At 39.0% G+C, this 21,033-nt stretch overlaps 1 protein-coding gene across 2 annotated transcripts in view; it reads left to right on the top strand.

The window, feature by feature from the left end:
• CTNNA2 (catenin alpha 2) overlaps nucleotides 1-21,033 on the top strand; it is a 586,207-nt gene that overhangs the window by 541,054 nt on the left and 24,120 nt on the right. For both annotated transcript variants that reach the window (XM_063310026.1, XM_063310025.1), the window contains exons 14-17: nucleotides 648-761; nucleotides 5,605-5,786; nucleotides 8,059-8,164; nucleotides 12,454-12,588. In XM_063310026.1, the coding sequence (XP_063166096.1) occupies nucleotides 648-761; nucleotides 5,605-5,786; nucleotides 8,059-8,164; nucleotides 12,454-12,588 (537 nt within the window). The remainder of the gene's footprint in view (nucleotides 1-647; nucleotides 762-5,604; nucleotides 5,787-8,058; nucleotides 8,165-12,453; nucleotides 12,589-21,033) is intronic.

Here is a 21,033-nt window from a genome sequence, read left to right as displayed (position 1 = left end):
ACAAGGAAGGTTCTCCTTTCTTTAGCAAGCATCGATATGGAGAGTTGCAATCTTCTCGGCAACCTCACAATCCAGCCTCCTTCCATTGCCAAGTCTTGTGATCAGTCTGCTGATAAATACATAGATCACAATTCAGACTGTGTCCAATTTAAATTCCAGTTAGAGAAAGAGAGGCGGGGTTTTCTTCTTCTCATCCCTGAGCTCAAGATGCCTTTTTTGCAGGTATTTCTGTAATCTCTTGAAAGATGATGCAATCTGTTCAGCATGTTGTTTTATTGGTCTTCTTTTCCCAGAGAAGAAATACAATTATTTTGAAATATCACATTCCAAGGGGGAAATGCATCCCATGGCTGTTAGTTTGCACAATGTACATTCTCCCTGTTAACAGACTTAAGAGAAATCACAGCAAGGTGATGATTAATGCTGGTTGTGAAAAGTAGGTTTGGAACAACTTCATTTTTTTGTGGACAATTCAATTTGGGCCTGCCTTTGCAGACAAGTTAATTTAAAATGAAGAAGAAACAACATTTCCTGGGCAGGTACTTGATAAAACACGAACATAGCAATCACTGGAGTTCATCTGTATCCTTCCTAAGTTTGCCATCTGTTCTTTTCCTTCCTTCCTTCCTTCCCTCCCTAAAATCCAGACTCCTGAAGAGCTAGAGGATGATTCTGATTTTGAACAGGAAGATTATGATGTTCGGAGCCGGACAAGTGTTCAGACTGAAGATGATCAGCTTATTGCTGGCCAAAGTGCAAGGGTGAGTTTACGGTCTAAGCGGTGCATTAATACGTCTTCAAATCTCACAGCAAGTTGTGTGCTTCTGCAAGCTGATTTGGAGAATAGAGAGCTTAAGATGGCTACAGAGCATGAAGTTTCATTTTGAGTTCCCAGGAACTGGGTTAATTTATTTGACATTCAAGTGGTGTTGATTGGGGAAGTTTGCTGCAAAAGAAAAGATCCACTGGTAGTTCCTTTCCCCATAACCAAGATTTAAAATGTAATTGAATTAAATTTTAAAAACATCCTTCAATTGCTAATCCAATATATATTTGTCAAATGTCCCAGGAATTCCAGCTTTCATGTTGAAAAATTATTAAAAGATCAGGTTTCTAAATCTTATGATTATGGAGAAAAAACATTAGAGGTGAAGGCTTTGGATAAAGCCCAACATCATGGTGTCCTGATTTCCACATGCAGATAATTACGAGCCTTGCACTATATTAATTAGTGGTGTCAAAATCTCCAGGCATAGTAGAAAGTTTTTCTTAATATTCTAAGGAAGACTGCAACACTTTCCTTGCATGTAGCTTCTCATACTTATCAAAACCACAACTGAATTGATACAAATGCTTCCTAAGAGATCTGAAATTAAAAAGTACCTGAATGGAATTTTCAGTTTCCAAAATCACCACAACCACCCAGAAATGGCATTGTGAGCCATTTCATAATACCTACTTTTGATAGTTGTCCATAAATGTAAACCTCCCTATTCTTCCATTTTAACCAGCCAGGTGATATATTTGCTTGTAGGATTGTATACATTTTGTGTAGGATGCTCCAGTAACCTGTGAAACTGAATTTCTACCAGAGTTTTGTTGTGGGAGCAAGACAGACAATGACTTTGAACCATAATCTCCCAAAGATGCATTTTAAGCAGCTCAAGGTTCAAATTATTCTGTGGTCCGGTAAAAGGAGAAGATAGCTGGTTGCAGAAACCATTACACTAACCAAGACCAAGTGTCAGGAATTAGCCAAGGCTGATTCCCTACCAGGACCCCATATTCAATCCCTTGAGCTTCATGTCTTTCTCCTTATGCCGCCTGTTCACATAATCTTCCAAACTATGAGAATGGTATATACAGTCCACCTTCCCCTAAGCTTTCAGAGCAGAAAGATGCAGATGTTACCTAAGGGAAGGTGGACTGTATGTACCATTCTCTCTAAATATATCCCTAACTGCAAATTGCTGAGTGCCAGGACCTGGATAGCTCCTAAAGCTAGTATCCTGTACAGTACATAGCCACGTAAGTGCAAAGCAGCATGAGTTCAATTCCAGCAGAGGGTTTGAACCCCACAGAATAACATCTGGCTACCCATGCCTGACAATTCCCCGTAAAGATGAAACTAGCAATGTCAAGTCTCCTGGTGGTCAGGGTAACTAATAACCTCTAAAAGAGTGAGGAAAACATCAGTATCTTCTGTGTATCTTGAAGTACTTCTAGGTAAGATGACATAAACTGGGCTCTAAGCAAAAGATGAGGAGGACAAAAAGTAGTTGCAGTGGTTATTCCTGTGTCCCAGGTATGTATGTATGTATGTATGTATGTATGTATGTATGTCTCCAATTTATGTACCACCTATCTCAAATACATGACTCTAGGTAGCTTAAATGATTAAAAACTAGACAAAAAACAAAATACAATATAAAAACCATATAAAAAAAGATGGAAATCCATATAAAACCATATAATGAGGTACTCTATAAAAACTATCAGCAACATTCAGTATAGTCATTGAACAGGCTGTGCTACACCCCCAGATCCCCAAGCCTGGTGGCATAGCCATGTCTTTAAGGCCTTACAATACCTTTAAGCTACCTTTAACACAGAGTAGTAGGATCAGAATTAATCCTAAGACATTTAAAAGCTTTATTTTTATTTATCTTTCACCTTGGTCCAAAATCTTTGAGGGACAGTGGTTTGCTAATCTCAGGTGGCTTCTCCATCATACGTTTGCTAGGTTTCTACACTTTGCTGAGAAACTCAGTTGGGAAGCAATATCTTGATCAAAGCCACCCAATAATATTACACTCAATAGATCTAAACAACTCCCATAATACCCATACTGTTACAAACTTGATACTGCAACGTAAACGAGATGAGATTGCCTTAAAAAGCAGAATGAAGAGATAACTGGTGTGCAAAGCGAGATTTACTCAAAATTTCAATTTTTTTACACCCACAGACACACACACACACACACACACACACTTAATGTTGGTTATTAGGGGAGAATTCAAGTGATTCCCCCCTACTCATACATACATCCACATAGATATACATGCATGGTGTGTAAGCCATTATGAAGCTGTGCAGCCTAGTCCAGCAAATAATGTCCTACCATCCGATCATTAGGGAGGACTCGCTCCTCTTCTTCTCCTCCCAAACCCCTGTATATACTGGTTTAGGCATTACGCTAGTCACCTCTACAAAATAAAGGTCAAGGGCCACTCAACTCCTGGATACTGCATCCTCCATGCAGGGTTTTTTAGCAGTGTCACAGAAACAGTTTCCCCTTGCCTTCTTCCAACATGTGTTTTCAATTTCTCCATTTACCCAGCAGCCCTGGAATTCCCAGCTGGTTTCCCCAACCACGTGTCAGCTGGTGTCCAACCCACTTAGCTTCCAAGTTCAGGAATGGTCAAGTCAATGCCACCAATTGCGGAGGCAATGTGCATATACATAAGTAAAATAACTATAGCTTAATTTTTGAAACAGCGGAATGAAAGCTATAATGGCGGTCTTACATAATATCCAACAGCTAAATCAAGAGGTCTGTCTTGATAGTTTTCTACATGTGCCAGGCAACTCATTTCTGTACCAAGAAATCAAGATTTGGAGAAGAAAGCTATTTACTGTACACATGGCTTCCCTTTCCTTCATTAATTCTACTTTTAGATGAGAGGAACAATACAAATGATTGAAGCCATTGTTTTAGGCTGCACAAGAGCTAGACATTTCTTTATCATTTTCTTCCTTCCTTTTTATGAAACCTGAGATTCCCAGGTAGGCAACTAGATTTTTTTCTCCAACACTACCAAGTGAAATCCAATGGGACATTTGGAAGTCCATCAGCTAGCTATGGTTCCTGTTTATCCTCAAAATGTGCCCCAAACAGTCCCCAACTTTCCTGAGAAGATGTTGAAGATGCATTGAAGACATCCTTTTGAAAAGGATGGAGATGGTGAAGAATTCTACTTGTCCAATGTTGAAGTTCATCCAACATCTGCATTTCTGTTCAAGATGTTGCTTATGAATCCTAGGAGTATTTGCCTACAAAATATCTCTGCTTGTGTAGAACTGGGAGGTATATGTGGTGATAGCACCACTCCACAGAAGTGATTTGTTGTTTCATGACTTCATGTTTATTGTGGACTAGAAGTAAATAAAGCTGGAATTTGCATACTACGTAACCCACTGAAAGAAAAAGAGAAAAACACTGTAAAAAAATGCCAGTGTTGGAAGAAGCATAATAATGAAAGTTAAGAATGTTAGTCTAAGTTGGAATCATCCCACATATCAGTAGAAGACTCATTGTGTGACACTGTGCACACATGCAAATGAATATGCATAATCTCAGGGATGCAAATAAGCACTAGGTGCATAAAACAGGGCCATTGTTTTCTTTCAGATGCAAAGAAGGGACTCACTTTCTATGCCTTTTTGTGGGGGAAGCGGCTTTTTTATTTTTTTGCACGTTAACATTTCAGGCTGCTGAGTTACATTGATAAGGCCTAATTAAAACTCAGAAATTGGATTCTAATTTAATAAGCTTCCACATTTTCTCCATTTTTCCAATCCCCTGATTCAAGATAACCTTCCCCCCCCCCCCCGCAATTCTGGTTCTAGAAAAGGTCAGTTATGAATTTTTAAAAAGCCAAGAGCATTTTAAGAATATGTAGAGAGAAGCGATAGCTGACTGAAAGTGACATAAACAAGAAAAAAATGTAATGACACTTAAATCTATGTCACACCCCATTAAGTGTACCATGCAGTGTGGTATAACCCTGGAGCCAAACATACTTTCAGTCTAGAAATCACTGCTGAAACGTTCCCATTTGATCTTCAAAAGTAATTATTACCATTTTGCTGTTTTGTGTTGTAGCATTGTCGCTTCTTTCTTGAAAAAGTTAGAATAAAATGTTTATTGCTAATATCTGAGACAGTTAAATGGTGATCTGCATTTAAACCTTTTCAAGTTCTTCTAGAAAAGTTATCTTCCAAAGCTTGAATTCTGAAGCACACAAAAGTCCATCACAAACTGGAAATTTAGGAGCTTTCCTATGATATCAGTGGCATATCTTGATGATCCAGTTCTGTGCAGATTGTCATCTACTATAATCCAGCTCACTAACCATATTAGAGCCATCTGTTACTATATTATAATTATACTGGCTTTTTGAGAAGCTGTTTTCTCCTTTCTAATAGCTGATGAAGTAGTCCATGACCCATGAAAGATTCAGTGATAATAAATATTTCATTTTTAAGGTGCCACTAGACTGTTCCTTCTTTGTTTGTTTGTTTCAAAGTTCAGAAAAAATGAACTAGAGTGTGTGCACTGACTGGTCCAGCTCTGGAAAGATGGCGATGAGCTGGTTAGTTGGCATCAGTGATCTAGAGGGATTCCTCGTCAGCAGAAGGATCCAGCAGATGGATTCCTCATCAGCATAAATAATCAGATTAGATTCAAATTAAGATCAGAATGTATAATGTTTTTTATGGTTTTCCTACTTACGGAAAGTGGTGAGAAGCTAACTCAAAGCTTTTGTTCTTGACAAGGTCATTTCTTAAAATTACAAGATTCTGTATGGTTTAATGCAGGCAATCATGGCCCAGCTTCCCCAGGAAGAGAAGGCGAAAATAGCTGAGCAGGTGGAGATATTCCACCAAGAAAAGAGCAAACTGGATGCTGAAGTGGCCAAATGGGATGACAGTGGCAATGACATCATTGTCTTGGCCAAGCAGATGTGCATGATCATGATGGAGATGACAGATTTCACCAGGTATGTCCATCGGTGAAGTTGGTCCTTGTGAGGGTAGTTCAGAAGGAAACAATTCACATGATTTAGGCTAGGCAGAAACATTCAGCCCAAACCTCATGTAGCATTTCACTGGGTTAAGGGAAGATGACTTTGAGCAGCCATCTGGTTCTCCAAGACAGAAGTGTTTCTGTTGGTGGAAAAGTACAGCTGCTGCTTCTTCCAGGCTTTTTTCCATATTAGATTTCCACCATAGATGCCTTCTGGGTGTGTTGGGACTACAAATCCCAGAATTCCCAACCTACATGGCTAAACCTTTAAAATGATGTCAATTTTTTTTTTGTTTTTGAAAGCTTGCTCTAAAATGAAGAAGAAGTTACCCATGCAGTGATGCCGGCCATTTTTTTTTTCAGATAATGAGGCTGAATGAGATCCCATACCAACTCCACCAGAAAATAACACTGCCGTTTGGGCTCTAATTCAACCCATAATTGCCAGCATAAAAAGATGTCAGCAGCTGTACCACCAGTATTCTTTTTTTTCAGTTTAATATAAGTCACAGAAAGGGACCTAACAGGCTTTCCCCATCTTTCAAGGATCTCCCACCATCTGTCATCCTGACCTTATTCCCTGGGGAACATCATAATCTGACATATTGCATATATGCAACCTTGATTGAGGTTCATTCCCTTTTCAAGACAGCTTAAGCTGTCAGGCCTTTAGCCCCCAGGCTTGCTGCAAAAAAAGAACTTGTCAGCATTTCTACAGTGATTTCAGAATACATGACACAGTTTCCATCTTGAAGCTCATAGACCAAGCTTTGGTTAGTGCCTGGATATGTCACCTCCTAGAAACCTGAGCTGCAACTTCTTAAAGTGCAGGACTTAGAGATGCTCAGAAAGGATGAGAGACCTGTTGAACCTCAGCAGTCTTTGACAAAATAGTCCCCCAAAATAGTGGTGGATAAACTGTGTAAATAAAAACTAAGCTTCTGTATGTAAACAGAACACGTATGCTAGCAAAGTCAAAGTCAGCTTGCATTTTCTTTGGTAGATCCATTTGCAAAATCCAAACAAGTGTACTTGCCAGCATCCTTAATCCAAAGCCTTCTTCCATGACTTGAAAGATTCTCGGAAGGGTGCTTTATTGTTGCTATCATCCCAATGGTTTCGTGTGAACGATCCTATTAGCCCCAGCCGCAGCCTAAAGTGACAGTGTAGGCAGGGACTAACCGTATGGGAGTCTTGGCAGGGTGGAAAAACTTCAGGTAGCCGTCAACCCTCTCCCATAATTCCTCCTCAAATTTCTTGATGAGAACATTTGGCATGCTATTAGAAAAAAAAAATATTCAGAGCTGATCGTAGTATTTCTTAACCATGAGAGAAAGGATGGTGCAGGGATGCTACTAAGGGCATCTGGGGTGTGGGGTCCAGGGGGATCAAATGATGACTCATAAGTTTATTCAAATTCAAATTCAAAGTTATGCTGCAAAAGACACAACTTACTGATTTACGGCAGACATCATGATGTCATTACAGAAATGCACTGTTTGTGTGACATCATGACTCCTATTCTGCAATTTGGGTGTCATCTTGGCTCGCTACAGATCAGGGGGTCTGCAAGCCAGGATATGGCAGAGAAAAAAAAAAGTCAATGTGGCAACTATGATGGTACGATCAAAGCTCCACCTGCTTTCTTTCTTTTTTTTAATGTGCATCATCACCTTGACTTTTTGGACTGTGCCCTGTGCACACCTGTAGGTGATATCCAAAGAGCCCAACAAGCAATTGCAAAAAAAGTTCTGAAACTAGACCAACATTTTAACAGCACGGCATGGCAGCATTCAACTTAGTGCAGCTGTGAAGCTGCCTCCTCTGTGTCCCCACTGAACTCTGGCCTATTTCTGAATTGGATCTGGCAGCCTTAACATTAAATCCTGCTTGGGGAGCAGAGAGGAAAGCTTGGCATTGTTGTTTTGCATTCCACTAGGAATGCCATCTTAATGAACACTTTAAAATGCATCTACAATTAAGTTCAGGAGCTTGGAGGCAAAATCAGACCAAAATGCCGGCAAAGCTTTCTGGAGTATATGTAGATATCCAATACCTCCCTCACCCCCTTTTTTCTCCCCAATCTCTTAGCCTATACACTAATAAATAAAGACAATGTTGTGGTAAATTGAGCAACAGTCACGTCACAGCTGTAGAAGAATAAGAAAAACAAAAGTGTTACCCAGGAGAGTACATTTCTTTGTTTCCGAAAGTTACATTGATGGCACCGCACTTGTCTTTTCCAGGGGCAAGGGGCCATTGAAGAATACATCTGATGTCATCAATGCTGCCAAGAAGATTGCAGAAGCCGGTTCCAGAATGGACAAACTGGCTCGTGCTGTGGCTGATCAGGTAATTCCAGATTTGCTCTTGAAATGAGTTTGAGCACCAGAGCGAACCATTGTGCCCAAAGTCATGGTTGCGTGCCTGGAATTGTAATGTGTGTCTTTCAGATAAAGCAGCTTTCCTCGGCAAGGTGCTATGCATATATAATAGAAGAAGAACCCCCAGAATTCCCATTCAGTATCATAATTGGCTAGGCTAGCTCTGAGAATTCTGGTAGTTGTAGTACCTGCACATCTGCATGGCAGCAGATTGAGGAAGGGCCATGAAAATGGAGGAAGGTTCTTAGTTTCTTCACTCATCCCCATTTCTCCTGTTTTCTGGTGCAGCCTCTGTGGCCTTCTCAGTTTCCATGAGTCATGCCAGTTGTTTACATGTAACCAACTTTTGAGCAGCTCTTTAAAAAGGGAAAAGCTAACACATGCTTAAATTGAATTCTGCCTATAAGCCATCGCTGCAGGGAAATGATTCTGTTAGTAATTGAAACAGAAGATCATTGAGGTCGCATTCTATTCTAAAGCATCATACAAGATAGCATTATTTAACTGTAGTTTCTTATGTAATATATTGTATTTGTGGAATTTGTTCTTGGTGAGGAGCTACACTTGTAGCACAGTGAACCTTGTAAGGATTAGCTGAATCTTTGTCAGGGTGCAGTGAGTGGGGATGGATCTGTAGCTCATAGATATCCTTTAACTTCCAGAGGTGGGGACTTCAACACCCAGAATTCCCCAGCCAACATAGGCATTGCTGAAGATTCTGGGAGTTGAAGTCCACACCTCTGGAAGTCACCAAGATTGAAAAATGTTGCTCCCTTTTTCCTTGCCTTTGTTTTTAAGCGTGCTCCAGAGTCCAGCCAGATTTTATAGCCAAAATTGGTGGCAAACCACCCATTAACAGCACTATAATATCGCCATGCTGAATTTTATATTTATATTATATTTTATATTTAAGAGGTACTATTTTTATTAAATTTCAAGCTGTATTTAGGTTTAGTTTTATTGTAAACCACCCAGAGTCTCTTTTTTGAGGGAGGGGGCAGTGACAAAATCTGAAATATCTATCTATCTATCTATCTATCTATCTATCTATCTATCTATCTATCTATCTATCTATCTGTGTGTTTATGGAGGTACCTAGAACTTACATGTAAAATAGGTCCCCTAGGCATACAAAAGCTATTTTATGGGACCCCTCCCCAAACTTCCAGAAAAATGAGGGGAGCCCAAGAGTTCCAGCTCTGCCCCCCAGTGATACCATTGCATCACTATATCACCCCTGTAGTTGTAGGATATTTTTTTAAAAATCCTTGACTACAACAAAGATTGCCTACAGCAGTTTTTGCTCCTACAATGACAATCTTTCAGGACTCCCCCCCCCACATTATTTCCCATTCTATTTACCTCACAGTAAACCATGAAGCGAATGGCTTTTATATGCTGTGTTTCCTGAGCTGCCAGCATTAGGTTTCCTGTAACCCAGACTGACAGTGGAAACTGGGTATAAATAATGTGGAAGTTTCCACTAGCAGCAAAAACCTCAACTTTATGGTTTGAAAACTGACAGCTCTGCCTTTAAAACAAATCTTCCATACCTGCTGACACTAATTTATCCTTTAAAAGTGAGTTTGAGCAAGTACAGGGGTAAGGAAGGCTTTCCACTCTGCACTATAGGGGCTCTTAAAGAATTTCTTTGTTGGCATGGAGGAATATTCCCAAAAGCTTATTAAAAAAAAACAAAAAAAACAAGCAAATTACAAAGGGAACCCATAACTACCTGTCAGTGATCTAAAATGAAAACAGAGCAGCTGTTCAGCAGAGATGGGAGTACAGACAGAACTTTTGAAGCCATCATTATTTTTTTTAAAGCCACCAAGGTTATTTGTCCTTCCTCAGAGCCTCAGAAATGAGGAAATTTTATCGAAGTTTTGAGACCTCTTTGCAATGTTAGCTTTTTATAGGCTGTTACATTTTTAATTACGGTGCTAAAGAGAAAGACAGAGAAAAGAGAGAAAGCGAGATCCTAAGTTTTAATTTGCTCTGGGTACTTCTGTTTAAGCCCTTTGTCATCTCTCCAGAGAGCTTATCTCAAAGTTTCTTTCAGATACAAGGTCTCCAGAGTCGAATAAATATGACTGTGCTAAATGGCAACTAAGTGGGAAAAGGCCTCTGGGATTCCCGCGTGAAAGATGTGGCAACTTCTGAAAGAAAAGGAGGGAGACACTTTCATGGCATTATCATAAATATGGGAGAAGAGATGAGCCTTAACTACCCAAGGGAATTCTCTTGGGTCTGATTTAGGAGAGAGAAGAATATGTAGTGTATATATGGTAGAGGCTGCCTGCCTGTGCATTCTTTACTCACACTTTTAGGGGCTCCTGAATTTCGCTTCTTCCTGTGTCCTGCCAAAGGGCCATGGAGTTCCTCACTGATTTCTTCTAAGCCCTTTATGTCTCCTGGTGGGAGTGAGAAAAATCCAGATCTGAAACCCTACAAACTTACCGCCCGTTGGGGCAAAGAGCTCTAAACTGGAATGACCGATGGCATAAAGTATTGTCCCATGTTCCAGTTGTCCCCATCAGTGGTGGAGCCCCACTGGGCCTGGGCCGGAGCCCAGCTGGCTTTGCCACAGAACCAGGGGTCCTCTACTTGACCTAGTGAATCGCTCAGCCTGAATGGATTCTCTTAGTTTTTCTCTTCAGCCCTCATTTCCTTCCTTTGTCCTAATCCAACCTTGAGCTAATTAAGTTTCTGTATAAGAAGGTCTATGGTTTAGAGCAATAGCTTGCTCTTGTTTGCATGAAAAATGACTGAAGCAGCAGGAAGGTTTCCTCTAGAATAGCCCTCTCCTCTAAGACTTCGTTAAAATGAGACAGGGGATGGCTGCAGAGCCTGGCTTCTGGAATTTGATCCACCCCCTTCACCAGCAGCTGCACCGGTATATTTTTGCGTGCAACGTGCAACTTAATGCATCTGGGCATATGTCTTCTTGCCCCTGTGCTGCACCTGTGGGTATGTGTATGCATTCACTAGGAAGCACAGAGCAAGCTACATACGCTATGCTAGCGTTTCTCAGTCTTGGCAACTTGAGGACGTGTGGACTTCAACTCCCAGAATCCTTCAAGTTGCCAAGGTTGAGAAACACTGCTATACTGTCACATGAGTAGGAAGCAGGTAGGCTTAAGAATGGAGGAATCAGTGACATTCCCAGTTGCTCTCCAGCTGCCTCTCCCATAGGGGTACATTTTATACTTTACTTTATTTTATTTTATTTTTATTATTTTATTTTATTTTTCCCCACATCCCCAGGCCAGATTCAGCCCATTTTCGAACCCGGTTCCCTGGCTTCGTCCTCCTCGCCAAATTTGGACCCATTTTCTTCAGTTTTTAAAGAGCTATCCTACTGATAGACAGACCACTGGCCAAAGTCCCAAGCCCCTTTGCATACTTTCTTTCTAACACCCTGTTGGGTTGGAAAGAATAAAATGTGAGTGGAGGAAAGCTGGAAGAAAGGATAGTTCAGGCAAGATAACAGGAGGAACTTCCTGACTTCTTGAGTTGTCGGCCAGTGGAACAGACTGCCACATGAAATGATGAGTTCTCCTTCAACCTCAGGTATTCAGTCAGAGACTGCATGGTGATCTGCCAGTGATACTTTAGGGTTATTTATTGTTGATTAAAAGAAGAGTATCTTCAGTTATATCACTAGCCTTCCTCTCTTTTCTGGAGCTGCCCCATAAATTGTGCTTCAACCTGCTGCAGTGACTATAAACCCTTCCTAATACTGACTCCGTTTAACTGAACTGAACTGGGCCCATGTCATTTTGATTTGTAAGGTACGTCCAAAGAGTGCCACAGGTGGCATTCCACTGGTGGAGTAAAAATGCCATTTCCTGCTTGTAACTTGGCAAGGTAGCTTCATTTCGCTCTTATTAATGCTTTCCGGGCTGGAAGGCTCTCCTTTAAATGTGGTTCGTTCTGTACTGTAAAGATAGTATATTGTACACCGGGAGAACTTTATGTGCAACCTGAACCACATCCTAAGGAGATGGAAACAATGATGTTGCTGTCTGCTCTGCAGTTCATTGGGTAAGTGACAAACAGTGGGGCTGGGTTTTCCTCTCTTTGCCTTTGGCCCTCTTGGGTTCCTGTGCTGTGAAAGAAAGATCTTTGCAAAACACATAACCAAACAATCAAGCGAAGCCAAGTCCTCAAAGTGAGCGGGTTTTCTTTTGCACATTCAGCATATGAACCACAGTAAATCAAATTTAACCTGCTCATCTCTCTTTTCATTTGCAGTGTCCTGATTCAGCCTGTAAGCAAGACCTACTAGCATATCTTCAACGTATTGCCCTTTACTGTCACCAGCTTAATATCTGTAGCAAGGTCAAAGCAGAGGTCCAAAACCTAGGAGGAGAACTGATCGTTTCCGGGGTAAGCCAACTCCTGTATTTTACTGTTAGCGTATCTTAATTTTTAAATTAGTGATTCTACCCCAGCCCCCATTCTTTTGGAAGATACAAGATATGTCTTGGTCTTTAAAAGGCAATGTTATTCCGGTTTGAATAACCTGTCTTCACTGCTACGTAATCCACCCAGAGGTTTTGCTCTTCATGCCCATTAAAAGTATAATAAAATGCGATATTAAATTCATTATTAATAGGAACTTGGTTTTATATTTAGCAAGGTTATATGGCTAAATGTTCTTTCCTTCTCTGATGATAGGAGAGTTCTGCCCTTTCTATGCACTTCACTTCCACTGAAGTGAGATATCCTTAATCCTCTCCATGCAGGTGAACATCAGCATGGAAACTTCTCATTCACCTTCCTACAAAAGGGGGATAATACTGTAGAGCAGTGTTACTCAACCTGGGCAGCTTTCAGATGCTGGCTGGGGAATTCTGGGAGTTGCAGTCCACACATCTGAAAGCTGCCCAGGTTGAGAAACACTGCTGTAGGGGAGGCGCTTGTGAGCAGGATCATTGGTGTGGGTGTAGTCCTTTCCTGAATCATAAGTTATTTCCCTCCTCTGGGCCTCATCCTGTAACCACTTAGTGTCAAGGGCTCAATTATTGTCATGGCAGGAAAGTTCATAAAATTGCCAACACTCATGATCTAGTGATCCAGTGTTGGGCAAAGAATCTGTTGGACCAAAAGATGGGCTAAATTTAACATGAAGTTGCTCCAGCTGGGCCACTGATGAAACCTACTCTTTTGAATTCATGTACTTCTTCCAGAAATAATTTGTTGTCATGGCATACAGCTTTTATCACCTAATATTTCTTGGGCAGTAGCCATCATCCCATTGCAGTTAAAGGTTATTCTCCTTTAATCCTTCAATTTTTAAAAAGTTTTATTTTATTTATGGTCAGAGGCGAAATTAAAAGGAACAATACATGTGCAGGGAGCAGGTAGAATAAAGGAGAACCAGATAAAATTAAGTAAAGCATGCATGTATCCAAACAATGATATAGATAAAAGGTAAAACAATAACTCCTCTTAGAAAGCCACCATTTTACTTCCCTAAAGATTGCCCAGCCATTCCAAACTGGAGCCAGCTATTGCAATAAAACAACATTTAGTGATGTTTTAATCACATGCATGTTCCTTATATCCCAGCTTTCCCCCCACAATACAAATTCTGTTCACAACACTCTGTTGACCTTCAGGATGACTAACGTAGAGAACCTGAGGCAGAAAATATAAAGTTAGGAGCAGTCTGAATTGACAGCTACTGGAGCCCCAAGGGCAGGGCAGGGAATCGATCTGCCCCATATTCCTGTGGTGTTTTGCATAGACCAACCTTTCTCAACCTTTTGACCCTGGAGGAACCCTTGAAAATATTTTTCAGGCCTTGGGGAACCCCTGCACATTCAGGCTCAAATATAGGCCATAAGTTACAAAATTATTATATTCATTTCATGTGCAGGCCTGTATATATACATTAACAGTGTTCTTAAACTAAAAATAAAGAATGAAACTTACCTCTTTAATGTGAAGTTGCCCGAATTTGAAATGAATTTTTAAAGAAATTATGATCTCCCAAGGAACCCCTAGTGACCTCTCATGGAACCCTTGGGTACCACGGAACCCTGGTTGAGAAACCCTGGCATAGTCAAAAATCTCATTCAAAGTTAGTTCAGGAGTGGGTAGGGAAGCTGACTCCATGTACAGCTTTCAGTAACACAGGTCTATAGCAAATTGTGAGTGTAACCAATGTCTGTCTCCCTCAACTGTAGATCTGTGGTCTGAGAGATGGTTCACCTTCTGTCCTTATACAATACCAGTCTTCTCTCCACATGCACGCAGGGACACTCATGCCCATGTTCCCAATGATAGGTATTTTAGTAATACATACTTCTGAAGAAAAGGGATTGCCAGTCAAAATGAGAGTTTATTTTTGTTTGGGAAACATTTTGGGAATGGATCCTCCTGATCCTGCAGGTTTCTTGATCTATGTGCAGAATAGTGTCAATTTAAAATCTTGATGTTCTTAAAGATGTGTTAAAGGAAATAAGTCTCCTTTGTCCTTACATCTCTCATGTAACAGGCTTAGATCATTCTTCTTTCACTTGCTGGCATAACTGGATCCGCTTCCCATTCTCATTGGTTTTGAACATTTCCACCTACCTCTGATCTGTCCCTCAATCCTGCTTGTGCATCAGCTTGGCTGCTGGGCTTAACTCTCATTTCTGTCTTTTCTCTTGTATCTTCTGTAGAAGCCAGCATTGGGCAGATGCTGTAATAGCTTGTCTATGTTGTTGTTGGCTTACCATTACATGCAGTGAAACCAAATACAACAAAATGTTTGACTTCTTCATTCCCCATTTGGTAGTCTTTAGCACCCACTGCTTTATCACCACCATCTTTATGCTTTTTTCCCTCGTCATTCAACCATAAGCTGAAGCAGTGCTACCATCAACTTGCAAATAATTGGCATTGTGTGTTGTAAACCTAAAGTCACATTCAGAGAAGACCCCTGGTATCGGCTTCTCTTGATCTTTCTGATGTTTGTGTAGGATCTTCCTTCATAATACCTTTCTAGCAGTTGTGATTTTGCTGTATTGTTTCAAAGAGCTGGGTACTGTATGCTCCAAGACTATCCAGTGATATGAATTCCAACTTCACTTCATCTGTAGCTTTCTTGCCTATTTTATGCTTTCATCTTATTCATCATTCTCTCTTGGATAGCCAGTTGCAAATAAACTGTATTTTATTTGCATAAAATAAAAAGCAGACTTTGCATACAGTACAGTGCTCATGGTTTCTTTCAAATTATTGACAGCTGGAAAACTTGTACATTCAGTTGTGTGACCCTAGCTCTACCCATGGACTCCGATGGGATAAGGTACACACTCACCAGTGAAAACTGATAAAGTGTACATTATCATCTGACAACTCTGTGCTGAAAGTATCTGTAGATTATATGATATTTGCAGTGTCCCTTAGAGTACTGAACTTAGCAATGTGTTGTTGGTGCAAAGTCATATTTTTCTGCCATTTGTTCAGGACTTTTGTTAAGGATCCAGTACCAGTGAGATAGAAACATGGCCTCTCCTGGCATTTTTCTTCAACAATCTTCAAAGCTACATGTACTCGCATCAATATTGGGAAGCCACAATAATTTAGATAATTATGCGATTCGATGGACTTGGTGAAATGTATTTGTAACTGAAATTTCATGTAAACATTTGTCTGGCATGGAACTATCTATAGATGAAAGAACCTTTCATTTTAGTTTCAGTTTCTCATTTTCTTCACCATATATTTGCTAGGTCTGTATCTTTATCACTTTGCAGATTTGGGTGGAAAATAAGTCTGCATAAAAATCAGGTTACATTTTCTGTGTATCTGCATAATTGCATTTTCCCCAAAATGTAAAATTTTGGCAAGCGTTTCTTAATTGTCATGCATTTTGGGGACATACTTTCTCCTCCATTTCTTTGAGGTGTTGTTAAGTGTTTTCTGCCCAGTTTAAAGTAGAAGATTGCAAAACAGCATTCTTAGGACACTGGATTTGGGCATGGATTCAAGAGGTATGGTTTTATTTGTATATTAAAAAAAATTGGACCCAGTAGCTTTCTTCTCCATTTTTGTCATACACAACCCCCTTAAAAAATCACATTGCATGGACTGAAAAGAAAGGAATGTGGACTATGAGATACCCCCTCTTGAATTAAGGGTAATGTATACAACTGTGAGCATGAAACAGCAGAAATGTTCTTGAGAACTTCAAGGGGATGGACCACTTCCAAAGCAAATCAACAGAGCTATAAAACTTGTTTCAAAAATATCCAAAAAATGTTCTTTGGTCTAGGACCATATATGTTTAATAAACTAAAAATATTCATTACTGGATGGATTAAAAATATACTTTGGCAACAGTAAGATTTTCTTTCAAAAATCTGCCTGTGTTTAAAAACATGCAGCCATCATATCCTTTTAAACATGTTGAATAGTTGGTAAGGAAACCCATGCCTCCTATCTATGCATGATTTAAATAACATTTAATGGTTGTCTTTTTGGACCATTTATAACTAGGTAGTTGTGTCTTTACCTAAGTGGAGTATATTTATCAAGAATCTACTTTTTACCTCTATTGTTAAACAATTTACTTTAGAACAATATTAGACACTTAGACTTTTCAGCCCATGCAGATTACAGCCTCTTAAGAATGAAGCAAAAATGGGAATAGGTGGGTGTTATTGTGACATGACTTATCATGCAGAATTATTTCCAATGAATTCTGACAGCAAACCCCCTGCACTGAATGTGTTAACTTCTCTTGAAGGTGGGGTCCTTTGTTGTCCTTTAGAACTAGGAAAGGGAGAAAGGCCAGAGGCAACTTTTGAGCCTTTCACAAGCATTTTCCCCATATTCTCACAAAGATTGAACTCCTTGGGATACTTACTTGCAGAGTTATGTGCCCGCAAACTATTAATTCAGGTCTATGTTGCCTTGACTGTTATACAGGAGAGGCCAGCCCAGTCATGACAATTAGTGGGAAAGTGTTGATGAGCAGAATGGCTTGTCAAGACGCCTACGATATATAGAAGAAGGTGTTCTGTTATAGAGGAAAACGCTATCCGTTAAATGAGTTTCAACCACCAATCAAGTTCACACTGGAATGGGGTTCCTTTGCCCCAAGCAGAAAAGTGTTGAGATAACCCTGGAGAACAATTTGTTCTCTGTCAATTTTTTAAAAACTGAACAAATCCCAAAGTACTGTTGGGACTGTGTGGATATCATCACGAGCATGCGAGAAATGACTAGTGGCAGTTTAGTTAGGTATCTTGAGGTTGTGGCAGATGTGAAAGTAATCTTGTTAGGCATGGCAATGTATTGATACAACCCTGGCAAAGATGAAGCAGGAGAGGTGTGTTTATGTTACAAAAGGGTAGGATAATAATAGTAGAAGGCAAATTCTATTATTAGTCAGTAATAGTAGTAGTCAGATTAGTCAATACTAATAGTCAGATTCTACTAAGTCCATTTATCACAGCAATGTCAGCTTTGTTCAGCAGTAGATTCTTTTACAGAGCCCATAAAATGGGGTCAGCATGGAGTAAGTATAAACTGATTGCTCCTAATCTGGAATGTCTACTTTATAATTTCTTTTTTGAGGACAACAGCCTTTGAGTATTTTGGTTGATGTTATATATTTTCCCAGGGTTTGTTTATCTTTTCATTGTGAAAAATAGGGATTTCCATAAGATCTGTGAACAAATGCTAGTTTCCTGGGGGAGAAAAAAATACATGTTTTATTGGAATGTTTTTTTTTCTGTGTTCCAGACATCTTCATTGGCTTCCTTAGAGTAAGATGTGTTTCAAACTTCCTTGAACACATTCAGTCATTGCCTTCCTTAAATGCATTCATGTATTCATTAGGGTTTTTTTTACATCAAAATATCCCTTTTTCCTTTCTTCAAGGACTTAAAGTTAATACAATTATGGTTCTCTTTAAATGCCACTGTCAAAATGAACACTGATTTGCCCTCTAGCATTTATCCAATAATTCTACTCAACCAAAAAGTTACTTCATGTATGGTCATAACTGAACCAGTGATGACTGGACATTCTAGATAGAAAAATATGAATGTGTTTATGTTACATCAACCTTCTTTTAAATTACAGGTCTTCATCATTTCTATTAATAATTTCAACTTAAAATTTCTGGCAAATCAAGGACGAATCTCTGTTATATCTACTATCTTTCTGATAAAACTTCTGTTTCTTGCTTATTTACTCTGATTATTTATTGATAGAATTCTATGCGGTGTTCCCTGTGTTCTGGTATATATTCTGATATATTTTGTTTTACATTAGGTTATCATACAAATCCTCTTTCTCTATTTTTCTCTTTCTCTTTCTACTTGACTATTATTGACTACATCCCTTATTCACTAAATCTTACTTTCTACCCTTCTTATTGCTTGAAACCTATCCTGAGTCTTAAGAAACATCTGTGTGATATCAAGATACTTCAGTAAAATGTCAAATGCAGCTTTATCAACACTAACTAGTACTGAAACTACTTTGGATCTTTTCTGTTCATCTTCCAGTGATGTACTTTATTGTATCAAGTTATTCAAGGAATTTTGGGATAGTGTCTTGACATTCCTTTACATCAAAAAGTACACTCAACATTAAAATGCAGGAGAGGTGCTGCTTGAGAAGTTTTTTGTTTTTGTTAGCCAAATTAGTGATTTTTTTTTTAAAAAGTCTTAGTTCGGAAATATCAATATTCATCATTTCCAATTCAAAACAAACATTAAACTAGATCTCCCAATTCTCCTTGTGCATGGAATCTTTGCTCAAGGGTTTTGACATTTTAGTGTTCTTTCACGGCTGAAGAAATGCCTTTATTTTAAGGCTCCCAAGGAGTGATGGGTAAGAAAGAAGGAAACATGCCAGCACTTCAGATCTTTCTCTCTTCCAGCTTTGGAAACCTTTCTGTCTCCAACAGACAGTAGTCCAAGGAATGGCTTATATGTTAAAACCTTTGTTGTTTAACTCACTAAATTATGTTTTAATGACAAAAGCATCCCACATGCCTTAATGTCTAGGGCAAATATCAACTTCTGATCAACTGAAATCAAATTGCAAAAAACAAAACAAAACAGAAAGCCCACATTCCTTTAAAAAGACCAGTCACCCCCTTGCACTTGAGAATTTCTCATAATATACATTTCCTTCTCTCCTTGCCTTTTTTGCATATAGATGACTACACTCTACACACAGGCAGAGATGTCATCTTACCTGCTCCCTTTAACGTAGTTAACGTAGTTGTTGTGTCATTTAAATGACTAATAGTGATCAGTTTCGCAAATCTGAATCCATGGTATTCCTCATTCGTTTCCCCACCCCCCTGTGTTGCATTCCTTCAGTTCCAAATGTTAACCTATCAGTCCAGTTAATCATATAGAATCCACCAGAATGGCTGCCAAGCCATTTTCCCTGTCCAAGTTTTTTTTTTTTCCCCCAGTGTCTGCATAATTAATCCACTCCAAAGACTTGAGAGAGATTTATATCAGTACATTTAAATGTATGTGACATGTTATTCTACATAGGTAATCTTCTAAATTCTGTACTGCAAAACTGCTAAATTTGGTTGATATTAAGATATAAATATTATATAATTAGGAAAATATAAATAGGAATTAGTATTAACAAGGAAATTAATTCTACAGTCATTAAAGAGTATCTGCTAAACTAAAACAACAACACAGTCCCAGTTCGTTAGAATTTCCTGAATATCTACAGATTCCAGGCAAAGAAACTGGAAAAAAAATGCATTAATTCATTGATTAATTGACTATATCTGGGCTAGTTCATGAAATAAGCAATAAAAATCAAATGACATAATAAAAGGGATAAAACAGTTTAGTAGTAGAGGAGATAAGTCAATGCAAGTTTTAAAATGTTATTCCATTCATTCAGTTAAAATGTCTGATTGAATAAGCAGCTCATTATGCAACCTCTTATGGTTAGGGTGCTCTTGAGAGAATAAAAATGGTCTATTAGAGAATATGGATCATGGACCAAAATTATTACCTTGCTAAGGATGGCATAAATGGATTGTAATAAGTGATTTGCCTATCGGTACTTTTCAGAAAGGAAACCTAAAGCAATTTCACAATGAACACACACAAAATATTACTTGCTGTTGTTATTGTTAGCCGCCCAGAGTCATTGAAAGTTAGGTGACATACAAATTTAATAAATTATTATTAGTCATTATTGCTCCTACAGTTGTTAAATGCAACACAATACTTAAAAATAAAATAGGTCCTAAATGCAGACTTACAATCAGAAGCAAAGACCAAGCTTTGTTAGAGGAAAATTTTCAAAACCATGGTGAGCAGGTATAAATAACAAAGCAATGCAAGAAAATCAGAAATCATGTGGAATATTATCCAACATTATGTCCCAGTAGTTCACATGTATCTCTTTGTAGCAAAGGCTTCTTTGACTCAGGGATTCTCTAGAAGAAATGCTTCTATGGAAACAACCTTAAATATTCTAGTAGATGAATTAAACACTACCCACCAGGTGAAAACCAGAACTTCTGGATTATGTCTCCAAGCCATTGTTCCTCTCCTTTCCCCTCCCCAATAATGTTAAATTTGCTCTTTATTCGGGTGCTATCCAGAAAACCAAAATGAAGCTAGCTGCAAATATGTAATCTCATTTTGGCTGAAGGAAATTACAAACAAAATGTTTGCTAAATTGGCTTGCCTTTATCAGGGCTGTATATTTCTTGTGAAAGCCTGTTTTCATTCTGGTAAGATGTCACTGGACTTAACTGGCAGGCTGAAAAGAGTGATCACCTCTGCCTCATTTTGTTGACATCTCATGTTTCAAGTGTGCTTTGTAAAT

The sequence above is a fragment of the Candoia aspera genome, chromosome 8, assembly GCF_035149785.1.
Source record: "Candoia aspera isolate rCanAsp1 chromosome 8, rCanAsp1.hap2, whole genome shotgun sequence".
NCBI classification, from domain to species: Eukaryota; Metazoa; Chordata; class Lepidosauria; order Squamata; family Boidae; genus Candoia; species Candoia aspera.
This window is presented reverse-complemented; position numbering and strand designations above follow the sequence as displayed.